The 21,519-nt window shown below is 41.9% G+C and overlaps 1 protein-coding gene across 6 annotated transcripts in view; it reads left to right on the forward strand.

The window, feature by feature from the left end:
- GARNL3 (GTPase activating Rap/RanGAP domain like 3) overlaps nucleotides 1-21,519 on the forward strand; it is a 564,903-nt gene that overhangs the window by 362,459 nt on the left and 180,925 nt on the right. For 5 of the 6 annotated variants that reach the window (XM_033962150.1, XM_033962147.1, XM_033962149.1 and 2 more), the window contains 2 exons: nucleotides 7,187-7,305; nucleotides 17,656-17,720. In XM_033962150.1, coding sequence (XP_033818041.1) covers nucleotides 7,187-7,305; nucleotides 17,656-17,720 — 184 coding nt within the window. The remainder of the gene's footprint in view (nucleotides 1-7,186; nucleotides 7,306-17,655; nucleotides 17,721-21,519) is intronic. The other variant, XM_033962152.1, reaches the window with a different exon arrangement.

Here is a 21,519-nt window from a genome sequence, read left to right on the forward strand (position 1 = left end):
CGATCATGTCACCCCTCTCTCTGCATTCCTCGAGTGAGTATAGCTGCAATTTATCCAGCCGTTCCTCATACGGGAGATTCCTGAGACCTGAGACTATCCGGGTGGCCAATCGCTGAGCCGACTCAACTCTCAGCACATCTTTGCGGTAATGTGGCCTCCAGAATTGTACACAGTGGATTTGACCCCTGCTGTTCTCTTTAAAAGATGGAGGTACTTAAGACTGTGTTGTGAGGGGCAATTGCCATTCAACAGGGCAGGATTAACCAATAGGCCAAGTAGGTACATGCCTAGGGCCCAAAATGGTCAGGGGGGCCCAATGAAGGAGGGCATCAACATTGTTTTTTCCAAATGGTGATGGGCCCCTCCAACATCGATCAGTAATGCGGGCCCCCCCCGATCGGCAACGCGCCCCCCCCATCGACGGAAAGTAAGACAAGCAAGCAACGCGGGTAAGAAAGGCAATGGGAAGTGTAATTGTGCAAGCGGTGCTGCTTGCCCAAAGCTTCCCAATGACGCAGCTTCCTGTTTCCGCCTGGGTGCATGGTGGGGTGGGGCGGGGCAGGGGGCCCAGTGTACTTGTGTGCCTAGGGGCCCCCAATGAATTAATTCTGCCCTGCCATTCAATACTTAAATGATACAATGGGCAAACAGTAAAATGAAAACCATTAGATATAACTTCTTATTGGGATGATTTTATCTCTTTTTTTCTTGAGCATGTGTAGATATCTAAAACTTTTTCAGGACCAGGAATATTTTAAGAGTGGTATTTGTCAGAATACTCCTTTCAGCCAAATAGCATGACTGTATAATGAAGTAATGCCTTGTCCAGAACCCAGTAGCGTTAACTGAGTTAAATGTTCTTATCTCTTCCATATGAAGACCTAAAAAACCATTGTCTCAGACTGTGATCCATCATCTGGATATCTACCGCTAGGTGGTAGTTGGTGGATCATCATCAGAAACTGCAGTAAAATAATTTTGAAGGACAGAAAGGGCAGAAATAAGAAAGTATAAGAGACAGAAAATGTTTATGGTACTTTATACTCTCTCATGTTTCTTATGCTTCAGTTATACATCATCCTTTGCTGCAATCTAGGGAAAGCACTTTAATAGTAAATAACCAGATGCTAGTCAGAATATGTGATCATAGACAAGAACTGTAATACTTTTGGCCATCTCTACCTAAAAGGAAATTGGAGTTCAATGAAGTCACATTATATCTTGTTTCTAGTCAGTAGAGTGTATCTCAAATAGCTCATTTATCTTTCAGCAAAAGTTCATATCAGTGAGTATAATTATACTGTACTTTTAAATAAATTTGCAGAGAAAGGTTCCTCTCGAGAGTGATGTCAGGTAGAAACTTCCCTTGACTAACAGCATTCAAAATACCTTAGGACACCGGTGTTCTGAGAAAAAGTAACAAATTCCATATGTCAGTTTTGGCTTGCAAAGGTAGTAGAGCATAGCAAAGTCATTGGTCTTTCAAAAAATCCCTCCACTCTTCATTTATATTTCAAAATTTCTCAGACATTGACCAAATACAGCCAGGTACTTATCTCCATGTAGAAAAGACAAGTGTGCTTCTAGATATCCAATTAAGACTGTAGTCTTTGTGGCATTGTGATAGAATTCAGATAAAAAGGGCAGTACTAACAGCAAGGGAAGAGAATGAACAGAGATTGAGAAGGGTCTTGTTGACTCAGTAGACATGGACAACGGAGTAAACTAGAATGGCAATAAGGTCCCTTATCAGTTGGCAACCGTTTCAGCTCAAATCGTTTTTGTTGACTCACCCCTTTCAGACTCTCATTGACCTGCTGTACCCTTTCACCAGATGTAGGAACTATAAATGATGTTTTCTAGATAAAAAAAAAATTATCTTCCAGTTTAAGTAATGTTAAAATTTTATCCATAACATCCAATGAATTACAGAAATTTAGATGTTTTGTTTGCTATTTTTCAAATGTGTTTTTCTGGAGAAAAAAATTTATTTTGTATCGATAAACATTTCTCATTTTTTTAAACATGTAATTAATCCATACTTGAGGATGAAATTTTGAAAGATTATGCAGTTGATATCCCTCTATCATGTAGTATAAGTAAGTCATATTCCCCAGTTTTTGTACCTTTTCGCTCAGTGGGTCATATTTTCATTTTCCTTGACATGGAAAATTAATCCATCAGAAATTGTAGTAGACAGATATTGACTAGTGCAAACCACATATGTGACTTAATAAGCACTGAGAGGAACTGAGTAATTGACAATGGGTTATAGTGCCTTCCAAGTCTGAAATTTGATATTCAAATTTGACTCAGGCTGATGGAATCCAAGAGTTGTCACACAAATCCCCACGCAAAGAAACACAAACAGAGAACATGCTAGCAAAGACTGTTCAGCCCCTCCAATCTACCCATCTGTGAGAATTAGTAGGTTTGGTTTGGTTTGGTTCTGTGTGGGCACCAATACAGTTTCCACTGTTGCTACTGTTCTTGGTAGCTTTATTCAATGCTCAGATTGACTTTAGAAATGAACTGCCTTCTCACCTGTGGAGATGGTCCCTAGGGGACAAGAAGGAAGCAATTTAGCATAGAAGCAGGTACTGCCACTGACTGTAACACACCTATTGTGGATGAAGGGAGGACGTAAAGTTCCAGCATTGTTGGCCCAACACCTTTGAAAAGCACATAAAACCCAAAAAGTCAAAAAACACTGTCACATGATGCTCCTGCCTGAAGTGTGCACAGCGGGCTTACCATGGTCACGTCATTTGCTTCTATTCATTATGGATGACCTTTCGTATCGTTTTTCTAGGATCATTATTCTCTGCCACCTCTGAAGCAGCAGGCCCTCAGGAACTCTGGGAAGCAAATAATCTATCCTCAGTCAAGCCTATTAAATGCCCTCTCTAATGCAGTAGTGTGACTTGTTTTGTCATAGGATCTCAAAAAGAGTATCATTGTATTTGAAGAGCTTTTGTGGTATATAACGTACTGCTGTGCAATATATCTCCTGGTGGGAAAGACATGCGGATTGCACATAGAAGCATTTTATAAGTATTTGTAGAAAGTGGTTAAAACATCTTCTCAACCTAGATATCCTTAAAATCTGAACCAAATAGTTTCCTCTCAATATTTGTAATCCTTGTAACAAATTAAAACCAGGTGCCATCTTTCCCTATCTAAAGATTTGCACCGTTGAAGTTCTTTTTATTTTCCTTTTTCTCTGCCTTCATCTGATCCTCAAACTCTCCAATTGTGTTGCCATTGAACACTGCAGAGTACAGTTCACTACCTTTAGGAGGCAGTAATCAAAATTGCTCACACCGGGACAGAGAGGGAAAAATGCTTGAGTACCTGATTGTAAAAACCGCTTAGATAACCTTGATAGGCGGTATATAAAATTCTAATAAACTTGAAACTTGAACCTATAGGGAATTATCTGGGTGGGGGAGGTTTGTATGATATACTGTTTGAAGTTCCATTTGGAGGTAAGGACTAGAGAATGACACGGTGACAAAATTCATCACCATTCCCGTCCCCGCGGATAACCGCGAGAAACCATCTTCATGTCATTCTTTAAGGAGAGAGGGAAGAATCAGAGTATGAATGGCCACAACCACTGACCCTCAAGCTTTGCTTTGAAGAATGCTGGTGTAGAAGGACCGAGGTTGAAATAGACACTAGAAAATGACATGGGATTATTTTCTGCGGTTATCTTCGGGGACGGGGATGGTGATGAATTTTGTCACCGTGTCATTCTCTAGTAAGGACCTCTTGGTCTACCCATCGAGCTCAAGTGCCCCTGTCTACTATGTCCCCAAATATCCTTCTTCACTATCTTTAACATCGCCCCCTAGCACACTTGAATTTTATCACCATTATGGTTGCTTGCTACTGTGTGTGTGATTATTTCTGCAATGAAACTGCTGATTGATAGGATTATATGCAATTATTAATACCAAATAGCTAATGAGCCCAGTGCGATATCATGGTAGCTGTACTGTACACTGCCATGCAAAGGACCAGTGTTCATGTCCCAGTGCTAGGGAGAAAGTCTGTCACTGATCATTGGCCACACCTTGTGGGCAAACTTATGTTAGTTGACTTCTAGTGGGATCTGAGAACTGCAGTTTTGGCTCCTGCCACAGTCATGGATGAAGGATATAAAAGCTGGGGAGATTATGCAAGTTTTAACCCTAGTGGTTTTCTTGCAGACAGATCTAAATAGCAGGTAGAGACAGATAAATGTGGGTCTTAGCAAAACCTAGCACTGAGTATCTCTCATCTTATCAGTTCAACAGCACACCCGAGTTTAGATGAGAACAGTTGTATCAAATGGTTGATAAAAATTAATTTATTAAATACATGTAATGTCTTTCTTGTGGGTGGGCGTAGTAGTTAGAGCTACAGACTCAGCACCCTGAGGTTGTGGGTTCAAACCCTGCGCTGCTCCTTGTGACCTAGGGAAAGTCACCTAATCCTCTACTGCAGGGTCTCACAAGCTTTTATGAAATGGAGGCACACTAAACTCGGGGTCGTGGCTGGAGGGCATCCGGAAATGCGTGGACGTCGACGCCATGATATCATGTGCATGTGTGACATCATAACGTCCATGCATTCGCGGAGGCCCTCCAGATATGGCCCTGAACCTGCTATTACTACGTCGGTGGGGTGGGGGTGCTGAAGGAGGAGAGGCGCCGGCTGACTGTCTACAGGACATGCCTCTCGTCATGAGAGGCATGTCTTGTAAGCAGTCAGTCAGTGCCAGCACCTTTCCTCCTCACCAGCATCTTGTGGCACACCCGGAATCTCACCGTGGCACAGTTTGCAATACACTGCTCTACTGCCTCAGGTACATTAGATAGATTGTGAGCCCAGCAGGACAGACAGGGAAAATGTTTGAAGTACCTGTATGTAAACCACTTTGAGTGCAGTTGTAAAAGTACAAAAAGGCGGTATTGAAATCCCAATCCCCTATTCCCTTTCCCTCACTAAATTTCTGTACTTAATATACTCTTGCTACAACTGAAAACCTATTTTCCTCCCAGAAATTGCTGGCATAATTCGGACTTAAATCCTTGTCATCATATGGGTTTGGATACCAAAATTAGATTTTGGATTGTACATAGGCAATCAACCTCCCTCCCCTCGCTCTAAAAATATTAAAATGAAAATAATTGTCTGGCCATTCTAACACCCTAATGAGGAGGATCAGAGTCCTGGTACAGATCAGGATAAAACTGGATTCCTTGATGAGAAACTGGTGAAGATTGATTACAACTAATTACTAGGCAATTTTCTGCTGTAGTGTGATCTTAATCACTCATTTGGGTTGATAATTCATTGTCAAATTTTGAAACAGATGTTTTATAAAATGTTATTTTGTAGCAGCACTAACCCTGAGCAGGGTGTCGGGAGAGGGAGGCTCATTGATCACACGGGGCCAGATTCTCAAAATTTAAGGTTGCCTTTAATGCGGTCGCTAAACCGGTTCCAGCCGGTTTAGCGTGCATGTATTTTAGCGGCGGATTATCAAAATGGCTTACCGCGGTCTTTTCTGAGCTTCCTAGCAGTCTCCGATTCTGCCATGCAAATGGGCTCATCAGTATTTAAATGAGCATTCTGGTGGAATTTTCAGCATTGCTGAGTGATTCTCCAAGCCTGGCGTCAGCTTTTGGCGAACAAAAATCAGCAACTGATCTGGGGATGCCGGTACTGTGCCAGCACTGTGAAAAGTGCATCTCTGGCATGTGTTTTGACTGTGGCTAATGAAACAAAATACAAATTCACAATTCACATAAATTATTGTCTTTTTTTGGGGGGGGGAGGGAGTGACAAAAGCACGCTTCTTGATCACATCTATTATAGCCGTGTCTTATGTGTTTCTGACAGTAGCTCATGATAAAATTTGACTTTAAAAACAAATTACAAGATTTATATGAATTATTGTAGTTTTTATCTGTTTTTGTGACACAAACGCCCAATGGCTATAGCCACATGTGCCGCATGCCTATGACGTGAGCATATAGTATGCTTAAATAAGACACGCACACGATAAGTGTGTTTATGGCTTTTGGGCACATGTGCACATTTACACCTCTTTCGTGGTATATTCTGCGCATATGCCGATCACTATCACCAGCGACTCATCTCATGTAAATTTAGCAAACCTTCGCTACTCTCTGCCAACCTCACTTGAATGCACAGTTTTTTTGAGAATTACTTGCCTTTCTGAAGTCGCTACAATAATGGCTGTGATAGTGGCCCATCGTTTTTTACTGCAAAGTTTTGATAATCTAGCCTCCAGTGGTAACACTTAATAGCTAGATTTTGGAAGAAGTTGTGCTCCTCAGTGTTAAGGGATGATAGAGAGGGGTCAGGTAAAAAAAACAAACCAAAAAACAACTCCTGACCAAAGAAAGAAGACTTGGGAGTGCAGTAGCCCAGCAGAAGCCTGGAAATCGCAAAATTCCAGGAGGAAACCGACTGATTTAAAAAAAATGTATTTCAAGTTCCTAGAAAAAAAAAAAATTCATAAGCATTATTAGTCATGATTTGACTGGAGTAAACCACTGTTTATCCCTGTGAGTGAGCAACAAAGAAAGGAACTACACTTCTCCCTCCGTATTCGCGGTTTCAGTAATCACAGTTTTGATTATTCACAGTTTTTAGCTTGCTGGTTCCTCCCCCCCCCAAAAAAATTACATCAGCTTGCATAGAGAAATCGTTGATTCCAAGTGTTTACAGAGAAAATCGCCGATTCCCAGCACTTTCTTCACCGTGTTTTGCCTCTCCTTCAGGAACAGGCCAGGTCTCCCACCATGGGCTCCTTTTACAAAGGCACGCTAGCGGTTTTAGCGCGCACTAAAATGTCATGCGTGCTAGCTACTGCCTCCTCTTGAGCAGGCGGTAGTTTTTTGGGGTAGCGTGCGCTAATCCGGTGTGTGCGCTAAAAACGCTAGCGCACCTTTGTAAAAGGAGCCCCATGTTATTTGCGGTTTCACCATATTCACGATGGTTTTTAATAGAAAACAGCGAAAAAATTATTTGCGTTTTTTCTGTATTTGCGGTTCTGTTAATCCCCTATCACAGTGAATACGGAGGGAGAAGTGTACACTAGAATTTTGATTTGTACTACAATTCATCTTATGTTCTTATGCCACTCTTTCTTCTTCCTTCTTTCCAGTTCATCAGAATTATATAGGTACTGATGCAGAGAAGAATCCTTTCTTTCTATCTGTAGTACTTTCAGACCAAAACAATCAGCGTATTCCTCAGTATCGGGCTATTCTCTGGAGAAAAACAGTAAGTGGTCACTCTATATGGAATACGTCCAGTAGTCGCCACCTACATAATCCCAATCATCATAAATGTATTTATCTGTGAGTTTTATGTGATCGTGTCCAACACCAGCTTAAGAGTGAACTCATTGCCTGCCTTGTCCAGCAAAGCAGCAGAAGTCATACAAACAGTACTGGATCTTTTTTCTTTTCACAGAATGTACTAACCCCCTCCTTTACAAAGCTGCGCTAGTGTTTTTAGCGCCTGCCGTGGCAGTAACAGCTCGGATGCTCTTAGGAATTCTATGAGTGTCGGAGCTGTTACCGCGGTAGGCTGGCGCTAAAAAACACTTGCGTGGCTTTGTAAAGGAAGGGGTAAGTAAAAAAAAAAAAAAATCCCAAGAGTAATGATTAACCTTAGACTGGCTATGATTAGCTGTTAATAATATTCCTGAATTGTTTTACTGATATCATTTTAAACCAAAAGACTCGTATTAAGCTATCATAAAGAAACAAACTCCCCAAAAATGAAGGTATCAAAGTTTGCTTTTATGCACTGATGTTTTATAAGTCCAAAGGACCATTGCACCAAAATTTGGCATGCAGCAAAAATAAAAAATAGGTGCTAAGCACAAGGATGCCAGTTTTCAAAGCCAAGGTACATGACTGTGGATTAAAACAGCTTAGCTCAAACCTGTCCTGGGGATCTACCAGCCAGACAGGTTTTCAGGATATCCACAATGAATATGCATGAGAGGGATTTGCAAATAAACTAAAACTAAATTAAACTAAACCTTAGGTTTATTTACTGCACCATCTCCGCAATCGTAGAGCTCGGCACGGTTTACAGAAGTTGTGATGGAAAGGAACTCCAATGGAGGGTTAAAGGATTAAAGTGTAAAGAAAGTTAGATGGTGTAAGATGCCGGAGAAGGAGGAAGTGTTGCATTTTTGAGACTAGCCAAGTTTTCAGATGTTTACGGAAAAGTTGGAGGGAGCTTGAGTTTCGGAGTGGGGAGGTTGTTCCAGAGCTCAGTGATTCTAAAGGGGAGGGATGTCCCTAGTTTTCCTGCGTGGGGTATACCTTTTATAGAAGGGAAGGATAGTTTTAATATTTGGGTGAATCTGGTGGAATTAGGAGTTGAGGAATTCCAAAATAATGGGATAACGAGAGGAAGGATGCCATGAAGGATCATGAAAGTTAGGCAGGCACATTTGAAGTAAACCCTGGAGATTACTGGGAGCCAGTGAAGCTTGGACAGGAGTGGTGAGACATGGTCGAATTTACTTTTTGCGAAAATAAGCTTAGCAAATAATGGAGATAGTAGGCATGCATATTCATTGTGGATTTCTTAAAGACTGGCTGGAGGTCCTCCAGGCAGGTTTGAAAACGAATGAACTAAGCCATTTTAACCAATAACCATGTGCCCTCTTCAACTTGTCTAAAAGTATGCGCAGATTTCCAAGGTGTGTGTATTTTTCACCCTGGCTGTGTGTCTGCATTTTGGTTCTGTATAAAACCATGTGCATTGATTCAAAAGATGGCTCCAAAATTCTCCTGTAAAACATGTGTCAATTTAGCTCGAGCCTCTCTTTTAAATGATCTAATGAGGCTTTTAAGAATATAAGTGAAATGTTGAGTTGTTGTTTTTTTTTATGCTTTATAAGTTGATTTTACAAAAAAAAAAAAAAAGAGGGCCTCTGATTATACTGATTTAAACCCTTGAACAATTAAAAGGAGTTTTTACCTGTGCTTGAAGCTCAACCCTTTCAAAAAAAATATTTTCTTTTGTTTGGTTATTGGGATGGTTTTGTTGTTTTCTTTTTTTATTAATGGCATTCTGAATTTTCATTCTTTGTTTTAGCCAGATGAAAATGTATTTGAAATGCATTCAGACAATCTAGGCACTTTAGTCTTGGCTAAGCTTTTAAAAATTTACCTCAAAATGGGGGAAAACTTCCTTTGTGAATCCTGTTTCATAAAGTGTTTTACTGTATAGCCATGTAACCAACCAACAATCAATACCACTCCCTCAAGAATATCACAGCATACAAACACTCATGATAAGCATTATTGGATTTCCTAAAGAAAATATGCAGTGACAATTTTCAAAAACCAAAGATCTAGCACCTAGGCCAAATTTCAAAGCCAAAAATCCCACGAGGTAGGAAAAAGCCTCAGAATCCCTCCCCCATCAGCCAATAATAAGACTATAAAGGTGGGAAACTGCACGGGAGTAAGTAACTTCATCAGCATAAAAAAACCTCAAGTGGGTATTTAAACAAGAAAAAAGGCCTTGTGCAATGCAGAGCTTCTGGTATTGAACAATTCATCACAAGATAATTTGAAGACAGAGAAGTACTTATCTAGCAATGTTAACCTTTTGGAAGTTTATATTAGAAGTTTATATTTTTATATCAGGTCATAGCAGAAAGAAATTTGGCAAACTATATAGGCTCAATACTTCTCAGAATAAGTTCTCCAGTGTGCACATGGCATAATGTCTCCTCACATACCCAGCATAAAGTTGAAGCCCAGAATTATAAGGCACTGGGATAATGGGACCTGAACAAACTCTTCTCCCCACTTACTTACCTGGATGGCTAGGCGACATTATCAGTCAGTAGGTATAAATGTTGGTAATCCAGGAGCTTTGTCTTAGGTGTTGCTCACCCACCCACTCTGTGCAAAGTGGGTTTTTTTTTGTATGAACGAACTGGAAGGGGGTTGAATTGCAGCTTGAGCAGATTTTGAGAGGTAAGCCCATGTAAGTTTTAACCTAGGGTGATTGCGCATTCAGAACTTCAGTTAAGGGGTCCTATGGCTCTTCAGTAGAAAGCTGTGTGGGTCTCCACCTGCAGCTTAGTAAAGCAGCCATTTACCCATGCAACCTGGCATCATCATAAATGTTTCAGTTAGGTTAGAGTGTGCTAGATAATAAGACTACCTCATGGTGGCTAAGACATCTTCAACTAGTCCAATTGACCCTAATCCAATTGCTGTTGAGTGATTCAAATGCAATATTGTTGAGTGATTCAAATGCAATATAAAGTACAGTAAAATCTTGGTTTGTGAGCATAATTCGTTCCAGAAGCATGCTTGTAATCAAAAGCACTCTTATATCAAAGTGAATTTCCCCATAGGAAATAATGGAAACTCAGACAATTAGTTCCACAACCCAAAAACTTTAATACAAAATACTATGGGGCTCATAATTAAAAAAAAAATAAATAAAAAAGTCTAAAAAGTGGCCTAAATGGGTACTAGGACGATTAAAGAGCCAGATCATCCAAGTACCCATAATCAATGCTGGTTTTAGATGTATCTAAAACCAGCTTAGGCCTTTCCCCTGCCTCTAAACGCATAGAGCAAAAAGAGGCATTTTTAGAGGAGGGGAAAGGGCGGGAGGTGGGCTGACCTACACCTAGGCATACAGCAGATATAACCAAAAGTTTAGGCAGGTCGTTTAGTTGGCACTTATACATTTTGACTTAGACCAAGTCAAAACAGGTATAAGTGCCGGAAAAGGGGCCGATGAGCTGATCACGGCAGCTCAGCAGCCCCAGCAACCTGCCTACCGCCTACTGAAACTATCGCTGCAGGAGAGATGGCTCAATTCCGGTTGGCCCAGGCGCCTCAGGCCCCACCTGTGGGCGGGGTTTGAGCTGCCTGGGACAATCAGGCCCTAAGGCCAGCCATTCCTGGGATGGCTGGCCTGCCGGACGGACGGGCTAGGCACCTGTCTGCCGGCCAACGATTTTAAGGTATGGGGAGGGGGGTTGGGGTGGGGGGGTCAAGGGGTCAGCGGGGGTCTCACGGGTTGGCGGGGGGGGGGGGGCCGATCGGGGTTCAGGTGGGCATTCGTGGAAGGGGGATGTGTCGAGGGCAGGAAGGCCTGGGATCCCTCCTGCCCGTATCTTAGTGGGGGTGGGGGGTCATCTGGGCAGGAGGGCTTGGGCTCCCTCTTGCCCCGATCATAGTCGGGGGTTCGGGGTGCCGCGTGGTAAGAGGGCTTTCTCCTGCTGGATCGTTGTGGGGAGGGGGTGGATTCTGTAACTGGTGTTCTTTTTGACAGACACCGGTTACAGAATCCAGCTTATAGGCGAAGGACTGGCTCCTCCTTTGCCTAAAAGCCCTTGTTTTGGGCGTTTGGGACTTAGGCTTTTTTTAGGTTGATTATATGGTGTAAGTTTATATTTAGTGGTAGTCTGGGCGTTTAAACAGCTGAACATAGAGGCAGGCCATTATCAAAAAAAACCTCCGTTTGGACGTTTTTTTTTATAATGGACATTTTCCCTGCTTCTACTTTCAGCGTTTAAGGCCTTAGGCCAAAAGGGGACTTAGACGGGTTTTTTTTTTTATTATGCCCCTCCACACGTACTTGTATTGTAAGACCTCGCTCAGTTAGAACAGTCACTACACTTTTGCAGCGGCAGAGAGGGAAGAACCATCGGCTTAGTTGTGATGTGTGTATACTGTATGTTCTTGTATTGCAAGACATTGTTTGTATATCAAGTTAAAATTTAATAAAATGTCTTGCTTGTCTTGCAAAACACTTGCAAACCAAGTTACTTGCAATCCAAGGTTTTACTGTACTTTGGTTTGATTTGGCTGGCAGGGTCAGTACAGCTCTATTGTATGTTTATGTTGCCTGTTTTATATATGATTGGTTTAGAATAATATCAATAATAATAAAAGGCTAAGCGCGCATGCGCTTTTCAAAAATCGTGATTCCTGGTGGCGTGAGGTGTGCTTCTGTGCCAGTCCTCACGGCGCCTGCTTGTGACTGTGCAGAAGACACCTGCGACTCCTCCCTCCCGCTCCTCTTCAAAGCGGCCTGCTGAGGTTTGCCAGCCGCTGTAGCGAACCTCGCAAGCCGCTCTCCACCTCCGTGCAGAAGAAGGAGTCGGGGTTGCCGCTGCCGCACACGTCTTTCTGCAGCCCCGCCCACCGCCATGAAGCAGGAGAACCTGTCCTCGGCGCGTCACCATCCGCCCTCACTCGCCGCTGCCTCTCACTCGCCGCCTGCCCTCTCTCTCTGCCCATGTCCTCGCCATGTCACCTCCCGCCCTCACTCGCCACTGCCGCCACCTCCGCTGATCCTCTTCTTCAGAGCAGCCTGCGATCGGGGCCGGCTTTAAAGAACCTCGCAGGCCGCTCTCCAACCTCAGTAGCACGCTCCCTCTGACGCACGGGATCGCGTCAGAGGGAACGTGCTACCGAGTTGGAGAGCGGCCTGCTAGGTTCGTTAAAGCCGTCCACCACGATCACAGGCTGCTTTGAAGAGGAGCAGGCCAGAAGATGTCGGGATGGAGGGAGGGTAAGAATGGGGCCAATACAGGGGGGGGCCAGGGGGAAAGGGAAAGGGGGCTTCTTTGGGGGGAGGGATGTGCTTGGGACAGACAGGTGTGCTCGGGGGGGAGGGGGAAGACAGAAGGGGCCATGGAGAGACAGGAAGAGGGAAAGGGGGCTGCTTTGGGGGGGAGGGGTCTGCTTGGGACATACAGCTGTACTCGGGGGGCCAGGGGGAAGACAGAAGGGGCCATGGAGAGACAGGGAGAGGGAAAGGGGGCTGCTTTGTGGGGAGGTGTGCTGGGGACAGACAGCTTTGCTCTGGGGGGGAAGACAGAAGGGGCCATGGAGAGACAGGGAGAGGGAAAGGGGGCTGCTTTGGGGGGGGGAGGGGAGTGCTGAGGGGAGACAAAAGGGGCCATGGAGAGATAGGGAGAGGAAAAGGGTGCTGCTTTGGGGGGGGAGTGGGCTGGGGGGAGACAGAAGGGGCCATGGAGAGATAGGGAGAGGGAAAGGGGGCTGCTTTGGGGGGAGGTGTGCTGGGGACAGACAGATTTGCTCTGGGGGGGAACGACAGAAGAGGACCATGGAGAGACAGTTAGGGAGAGGGAAAGGGGGCTGCTTTGGGGGGGGAGGTGTGTCCTGGGGGCAGACAGCTTTGCTTGGGGGGGGGGAAGACAGAAGGAAACAGACAGCGGCCAAGGAGAGAGAGAGAGAAAGAAACACAGACAGACAGATCTATTCTAGCACCCGTTAATGTAACGGGCTTAAAGACTAGTTAAGGATAATAAAACTGTAGCCTTGTTTTGCAACAATTTGTTGTTTTGGTTATTGCTTGGAAAAGGGAATACCCATATTATGGAACTGGAATAAGTCTCGAAGTCAGATCCTGCAAACCTGGAGAAAGCCACAACTTTTATCAGGTCCCTAACTTTTCATTAGCAGTGGCAGAATGGTTTCTAAGCATTGCTATTCAGAGCTAATGTTATTTAACTGTGAACATTATTATTATCTACAATGCCTTATTAGTCAGCAGGAAATCCCAGCCTACATTACTAAGCAGCAATGAAACTGAATTGGGTAATTGCTTGTAGGGCGGTTTGATTTACCTTTTAATACATCAAGTTTGGTGATATTACATACCAGCATCAACACCAAGAAACCAGAAAAGTGATGGCAAAAAAAAGTCTTCGAAAGAATGTACTGAATGCTATTCAACCCTTTTTCTACAAGGTTCGCTAATGAACAATTGCCTGTCCTCTTTTGGGTGGCAACTTGGTTCACGTCAATTTTTGCAGGCTGATATGGTGAATCTATAAAACGGAACTAAAATAAATTATGGTGAGTGTAACTAGAATTATCTAGATGACAATAAATAGGATGAATATAGTACACATTGCTAGAGCTATTTAGGATGCATGTAAATATAGATTACTTAGTTGTAACGGTTAATCTATTTAGGAAGGTGTAAATATAGCATACTTAGAATGGTTAACTGTAATCTTGTAATACATAGGGGTCCTTTTATCAAGCCGCGCTAGCAGGGTTAGCACGTCAGACATTTCATCACGCTCTAACCCCCCATGGCCGGCTAAAAAACTAACGCCTGCTCAATACAGGCGTTAGCGGCTAGCGCAGCAGGCGGTTTAACGCACGGTATTACGCGAGTTAAACCCCTACCGCAGCTTGATAAAAGGACCCTATAGATTTAGCATTGTTGTGATACATATCAATCATACATATATACCGTGTTTCCCAGAAAAAAGCCCAACCCTGAAAATAAGCCCTAGGCCCCAGAAGCCTAACCCAAATGTCCCTGGATTCGCCAGCAGCAGCATTCCCCCCCCCCCCCCCGCCGCACAGTTGAACCCCTGCTGATCCTGCCATCTTTCCATCCTCCTGTCCGAACCCCGCCGACCCTTTGACCGCGAGACCTAAAAAGAGCAACGTCGGCAGCCCTCTAAACAGGCTGCTTCGCGGCCTTCTCCCACTGGGGCATTCCCTCTGCCACATTACTGATGATGTAATTAGTAACACGGCGAATGGAAGGCTGCGGCGGGAGAAGGCCGCGATGCAGTTTGTTTAGAGTGCTGCCGATGCTGCTCTTTAGAGGGAAGTTTGTAAGTCTCGTGTCGGCGGGGTTTGGATGGAAGGATGGGAGGGTCAGCATGGGTTTGGCTCTGTGATGGGGGCTGGGTTGCTCAAGGGCTCTGCACAGAAGGGAGGGATAGAAGCTGTGGAAGGGTTCTACTGCACTAGGGATGGGAGGGAGGGATAGAAAGATGCTGCAGAGGGAAGGCACAAGGGGATGGGTGAGAGGGGAGGAACGATGCTGCACATGTGGAGAAGAGAAAGGAAAGAAGAAGAATTGGGGTGAAGGAGAGGAAGGGAGAGATGATCATGTTCATGTAGGCCAGAACTTATTGACTGTCCCCCCCAATCAAGGAATTTTACTACACCAGAAATACAAACTTTCCCATAATAGCCCAACTCTATGGAATGCCATGCCTTCTTACCTTTGGCAAGAAAATTCTCTCGATAAATTCAAAACTAAACTAAAAACTTTCTTATTCCAAGACGCATTTCATAGCACTTGGCAATACCCCTTTTCAATTGCAAATCAACCCACAAAACAAACCGCTTCTATGAAGTGACACCCTCTCCTGGTATATTTTTCCCTTCCCTCATACCTTCATTTACTATTTTTTTTTTTTGTTTGTTTTACACGATATAATTATAAACTTTCCTCCCACTCTCTCCCCAAGCTTATGTACCTCATTGTCCTCATCTACTTCATGTTTTACTGTTTTTTTTTTTCTTTTTTACCCCATTTTATTTTCATATTTTTAGCTTTGTAAAATGGCCAGATACACGATGAAGGCGGTATATTAAAATGTAAGTAAACTTTGTACATGAAAAAAATAAGACCTACCCCGAAAATAAGCCCTAGTGTATTTTTTGGGCCCAAAATTAATATAAGACTGTCTTATTTTCAGGGAAACACGACAATAGTGTAATAATGAAAATGCAAACATGATACTCTAGCCAAGCAGCTAGGAGGCCACAATGGAATCCATCTGAATCTGTATTTAAAATCCATTACAAATGTCTTTGAAAACTGCTCTGAATTGACTCCCCAGTCATTAGTAATGGTTTATAGAAGCTTCCAATAAACATAAAGATAAAGATCTAACTCTTGATATGCCCCATTTCACTTGAAGACTCGTAGTTCAAAATTCTGTTACAAAGCCATAAAACTACAAGTCCTTAAATGCAGTGGGGTAAAACCAGTACTGAATCTGCTCAACAGGATTGATCTTGGTCAGGTGGTGAGTCTATTGCCTCTTCAGCTGATCATATGTAGGCTGAAAAGAAAAGCAAATGCCAGCAAATGCCAGTAAAAATGCCCTTCTCCAGATATCCTTCTATAGACAATTCTGATTCCTTATTCTGCTTAAATGAAAATTGTGTCAGTGGAACACCCTGAATATATGATAGGGCAATTAAACAAATTTTAAATAAATTGAACTTGAAATTTCTGTATTTATCAGCATTCATTCTGGAGTCCACATCAAAGCAGCATGCAAATTAGAACATAAGAAATGATGAATAAGAGACTATAGCTATGTAGCTAAGTATTAACAATTCGTTTTCATTTGAGTAATATATTTGTTTGAATAGCATTTTGCATTGAAAAAGATTTTTTGAAGAAGTGAGCTGAGCTAATTAACCCCCCCCTTTTTTTATTAAACCTCGATAGTAGTTATTAGAATGCTCTGCGCTGCTCCTGATGTAGTGGGAGAGGCCCAAGGCCCTGATTGGCTCAACATCACCATGTTGAGCCAATTTGAGCCAATCAGGGCCTTGGGCCCCTCTCACTGCATCCCAAGATGCATTGGGAGAGGGAAGCTCCTTCATTTGCAGCATGCTGCCCTGTAGGCAGGAAGGAGTGAGCTTCCCTCCTGTTTGCTCTTCCGAAGGTACGGGGGGGGGGGGGGATATTGAGTGATGTGGGGGACGGAGTTGTCAAGGCATGTCGGAGGAGGTTTAGGATGTCAGCGGGATATCGGGGCTTGTTAGAAGGATAGCCATAATAAATACTCATCAGATCCAGTTAACCAGGCCTGGCTGTAGCCCTCGAGGTGTAATAAACTGCCACGATACAAATGCTAAGACATGAATTCTACATTAACTGATCCTTGATGTTACTATTATGAATCCTTATTAATCTTACGCAAACCACAATGATTTCTTGCTGATAATTGTGGGGTATAAGAAACAGTATGGTATGGTGTGGTAATGCCCCAGTGATCAGCTGAAATGTATCAAAACGTACCACATATAAAATCAGGTCTCCCCCGATTTTTTAACATTGTCATATCTCATTGTTGAGATAGATATTGCACAGAATAAGTTGTATTCAGAGGAAAGAAAGAGAAGGTTTTGTTTTATACTTGTAGCAGAGATGAGCAGTTGTTTTCTAATTAGATGAAAAATGCAACAAAAACATTTGTTACAGTAGGAATCAACGTGAAAAGAAAGTACACCAGAAATATTTTATTTTGTTTGTTTAAAACATGAGAAAAAAAAAAGGAAAAAATCTTTGGGCCTGCCTTATGGGTCTGTAATGTTCCCTGAGTCCTACTTATCCTATTTGTGGGTTCACTGTAATTGAAACAGGAGAGGAGCAAATTGCATTCCCCAACTCTCCTGCGCTGTATTTTCAACATGCATGCAAATCTCTCTCATGCATATTCGTTGGGGCTATCCTGAAAACATGACCTGATAGTGGCCCTCAAAGACTGGTAGGGAAGACCAAGGCTGCAGGTGTGAGATACCTTTGTAGTAGTCTAATTCAATGTGTCTATGACTAGCTCTTACTTTGATCATTCTCTTGCCCCTTACTCCCACTCTTAGGAAGACCAAAAATGATTTATTCCCTTTTGGATCAGCCATCACTTTCACTTCCCTTTCAAAAATGAATTCACACATACTGCATCATACGAATATTACTGAATGTGTACTTCTAAAATGTGCAGACATGCAGACAACTTTAATACTGTCTATATGCTTTGCCTTTCAGGGTACGCAGAAAATATGCCTTCCATACAGTCCCACAAAAACGTTATCAGTGAAATCTATTTTAAGGCAAGTATTTTTGCATATTTTACTAGCAACTTGTTCACGATGTAGCATCATGCCTAGCATAATTATCTTAATAACAATCTGTTCTTTTAATCTCTAGGGTCAATATTCATCCTACAGCTGAATAGGCAAGAGAACCAATCATGTTATACTGGCTAACTCGGGATCAGTTTCAGCCAGTACCTATTTAGTTGATTCTTTCTTGTGAAAATTCAGCAACCAGCTAGATTTTAAACCTGCAGTTTGAAGTCTGAGTTTAGTTGACTTAGGGGCTCATTTTCAAAAGGGAAAAATATTCAAAAAGTGCTTTTTCTTGCCAAACTGTCAAAATTGCTATTTTTGAAAACTAATTTCTAGACAGATTTCTATGCTGTTCATCTAAATCTCAGGGGGATATGTAAAAAGCGTGGTGTGGGCGGGACTAGGGCGGGCATAAACAAACATTTTAGCATGACTCCCTCACACTCCCCCAGGAGTCAATGAACCACGTCCACCCCCCCAAGGATATGAATGAAACAGTGCATACCTGCATGTATGACAGTTGCAGATGTTATAGCTGACTAAGTTCTATGAGCTCAAAAAACAAAACCCTAAGGATTAGTATAGCCAATAATGTCCAAAACGATCTAAATAAAGAATTGGCTAAACGGTCTTCGTCCCTTGAAGGGAATGTAAAGACTAGAAACTAATCATTTAAATAATGGACATCAGTATGAGCCTTTCATGGATAAACGAGGGAATATGGGCTCAGGCAATAACTCATGGGTGACTAGCACCAGACATAAGTCTAAATGAGAGATGCCCCATACATCATTTAGTCCATTTGAATATAACCACTCTAACCAGTGTAAATATGAGATAAATGCCTTATTAACATTACCATCAAGGGAGAAGACGCAATGAAAAATAAGAAAGAAAAATATAGGAAAAAAATCTTGACTATCATCAATAAACTCCCCAAAATGTCACAGTGTATGAGGTCCTTAAAGTGCAAGTGCTCTAGAAAAGTTCATACTAACGTGCTCTAAAAAATTCCATGCTATAAAAATTCATGCTGCAAGTCTTAAATGTTAAAAAAGTTAATAAGAATTTGTAGCAGTCACTTAATAAACTGAAAACTCAACTGAATTCATAAGGAAAAGTTCATATGAAGATGAGTGAAAAAAGTATATAGAAAAGTTCTTAAATACTAAAAAGGTTAGCAATCAGTAAAAATGTAATTAATAGATTTAAAGTTCATAGCACCACTTGTATTGTGAAAAATTCATCAAAAACTATTTAATATAAAAAAGTACTTAGCTGAATCTTTTAAAGAACATAAGCTGCCTTGGAGAATTAATATCGCCACTCGACAGAGCTCCGTTTCGCCACCTTCATCAGGAGCGGAGATAAACATAGAGCAAACTTTCAAAATTAAGGCGGCAGAATTACATTTGTTCTGTCAGCGCTGTGCCCCAGAGCATAAGGGAATCCAAAAATCACTACGTGAGAGGTAATAATGGTGTCTCAGGAATTTAAGAACGCCCAGGAGATCCCGCGAGAACCACAGACTTACACTGACGTAATTACATCAGAAAAAAATGGATCGCAAAAACGTGAATGTCAATGAATGTAAAAAATTGCGAGGGGAGCCTTTTCAAGATAACAAAGGCTTGAAAAACAGAATACATAAAACAAAAATGCATAGAACAAATGCTGGCCTCTCCCGCATCCCAATGGCTTGTTTTGTACGTTTTTTTTGTTTGTACATTTTCTTTTTTGAAAATGGTCAAAAAAGATAGACGCACTAAGGGCGAACACATCTAGAAAAGTCATTTTTGGGAAAAAAAAGATAAGACGTTTTGCAGTTTCGAAAATGACCATTTTCTCTGCCCGATTTTTAGATGTACCTTACAAAACGTCCAAACTCGGACTTAGATGTCATATCGAAAATGCCCCTCCATGTTCTTTCCAGGAGACCAGAACTGTCCTAAATTTGAATTACCAAAACCTAATCACCCAGTGAAACTAAAGGCCCTTTGTACTAACATGTAGCATGCACTATCTTCTGCCATGACCCATTATATTCCTACAGGTAAGGCAACAAATAGTGCATGCTAATACCTATTAGCTCACGCTAAGCATTACTAAAAGGGGACTGAAAGATCTGAAGGGCAATTCTATAAATTGTCACCTCAGTTTAGGTGCCCAAATCCATTTGTTTAGTGCCAATTCTATAATAGCCCAATATTCCATTATAGAATATTAGTATGAGATTAGCACAGCACACAAACAGACTCTCTACAAACAGAAAGACAGCAGACAGGAAGTCGGAAGGTAAGGGGGAGGCAGGCACAGTACCACACACCTAGAAGAGACATAAGCACACAAGGGTCCCAACACAACAACAACAAATTGAAGTCTACCAACAGTCTCACTACAAACAGGCAGACAGCAGACAGGAAGTCAGAAAACAACCAGTCAACAGAGACAGAAGGTTCATAACATATCACTCGGACCAGTGGCGTACCTAGGGTATGTGGCACCCGGGGCCCATCATTTTTTGACACCCCCCCCCCCCCCCCCCCATGTAAAAAAATTTTTTTTTTTTTTTTTGCAATAACCATGAAATGGAATAAATGGTCAGAATAGAAACAGGCAGTGAAAATTTTCTTTTATTGAACCTCATATATGTAACCATTATTCCAAACATAACAAAACATAAATTATGTCTAAATTGTCATGACATTAGAAGTACATATGGAGTAGTTGCAGGCAGTGGCGTACTTAGGGTATGTGGCACCCAGGGCCCATCATTTTTTGACACCCCCCCATCTATATGAAAAATATGATTTTTAGTACCAATCTACATATCGCACCACAAGAGTGTACCTAGGAAAAGGCTGCATCTTAAACACTGCAGTGAGCACTAGAACACCAACACATACATTGTAAAACTAAACAAGCCAGATCCCGCACAGTCAATTGGTCCTGTAGTCAATGCCAACTGAAAACTATGTCTTTTTCATACACACAGAACAGAGATACACCCTCGCCCAAAATGGAATACCGTAATCACAAACTAAAAATAGAAATATGTAGACAAAAGTTAAACTGATCCTCCAAGAAACCAGACCCTGGATACAATGCAACACCACAAAAAACAGTAACACATGTCCTCTAATACAGTGCAAAATATAAAGACAGTAGATGTAAATTTGAAAAAACTGATACATAACAATCACCACTTTATAAATTAACAAATAAAAATAAAACAAATAATGAGATATAAAAAAATACAATTTTATTGGACTAATCCCCGTAAGCTCGGTCCCCATCCCCGCAAACCACCTGATTCCATCCACACAAGCCTTGAATTGTTTATATTAAAGTATAAAAAGAAACAATATTCTGTACAATTGTCAATTTATAAATCAGCGTCTTCTCTCCACTCTCTTCCCCATTTCCCTTCAGCATCCTCAGCCCACTCTCTCTCCACTTTCCTTCAGCGCACGCACATAAAAACAAGCAAGTAATTTTATATCATTTTCATTCTATTCATTCATAGAAATTAAAGTCTAGATAATGCCAGTCACATAACAAAACATGATTTTACAAAAATAATTCCCTGCAGTCAAGCCTGCAAGGATTATTAGATGTCTTTCAGCAGTTCCCCTCCCTCCCTCCCCCTTACCTTTGTGGCCAAGTCAAAATGATCTACCAACAATAAAATTTTAAAAACACAAAGCACGCTGTACGCAGAGAAAATGTTAATTATCATTTATATTCCGCGGGTTTTCAAAGAGGTCAAGGCAGATGACTT

This window comes from Geotrypetes seraphini, chromosome 10, assembly GCF_902459505.1.
Source record: "Geotrypetes seraphini chromosome 10, aGeoSer1.1, whole genome shotgun sequence".
Classification (NCBI taxonomy): Eukaryota; Metazoa; Chordata; class Amphibia; order Gymnophiona; family Dermophiidae; genus Geotrypetes; species Geotrypetes seraphini.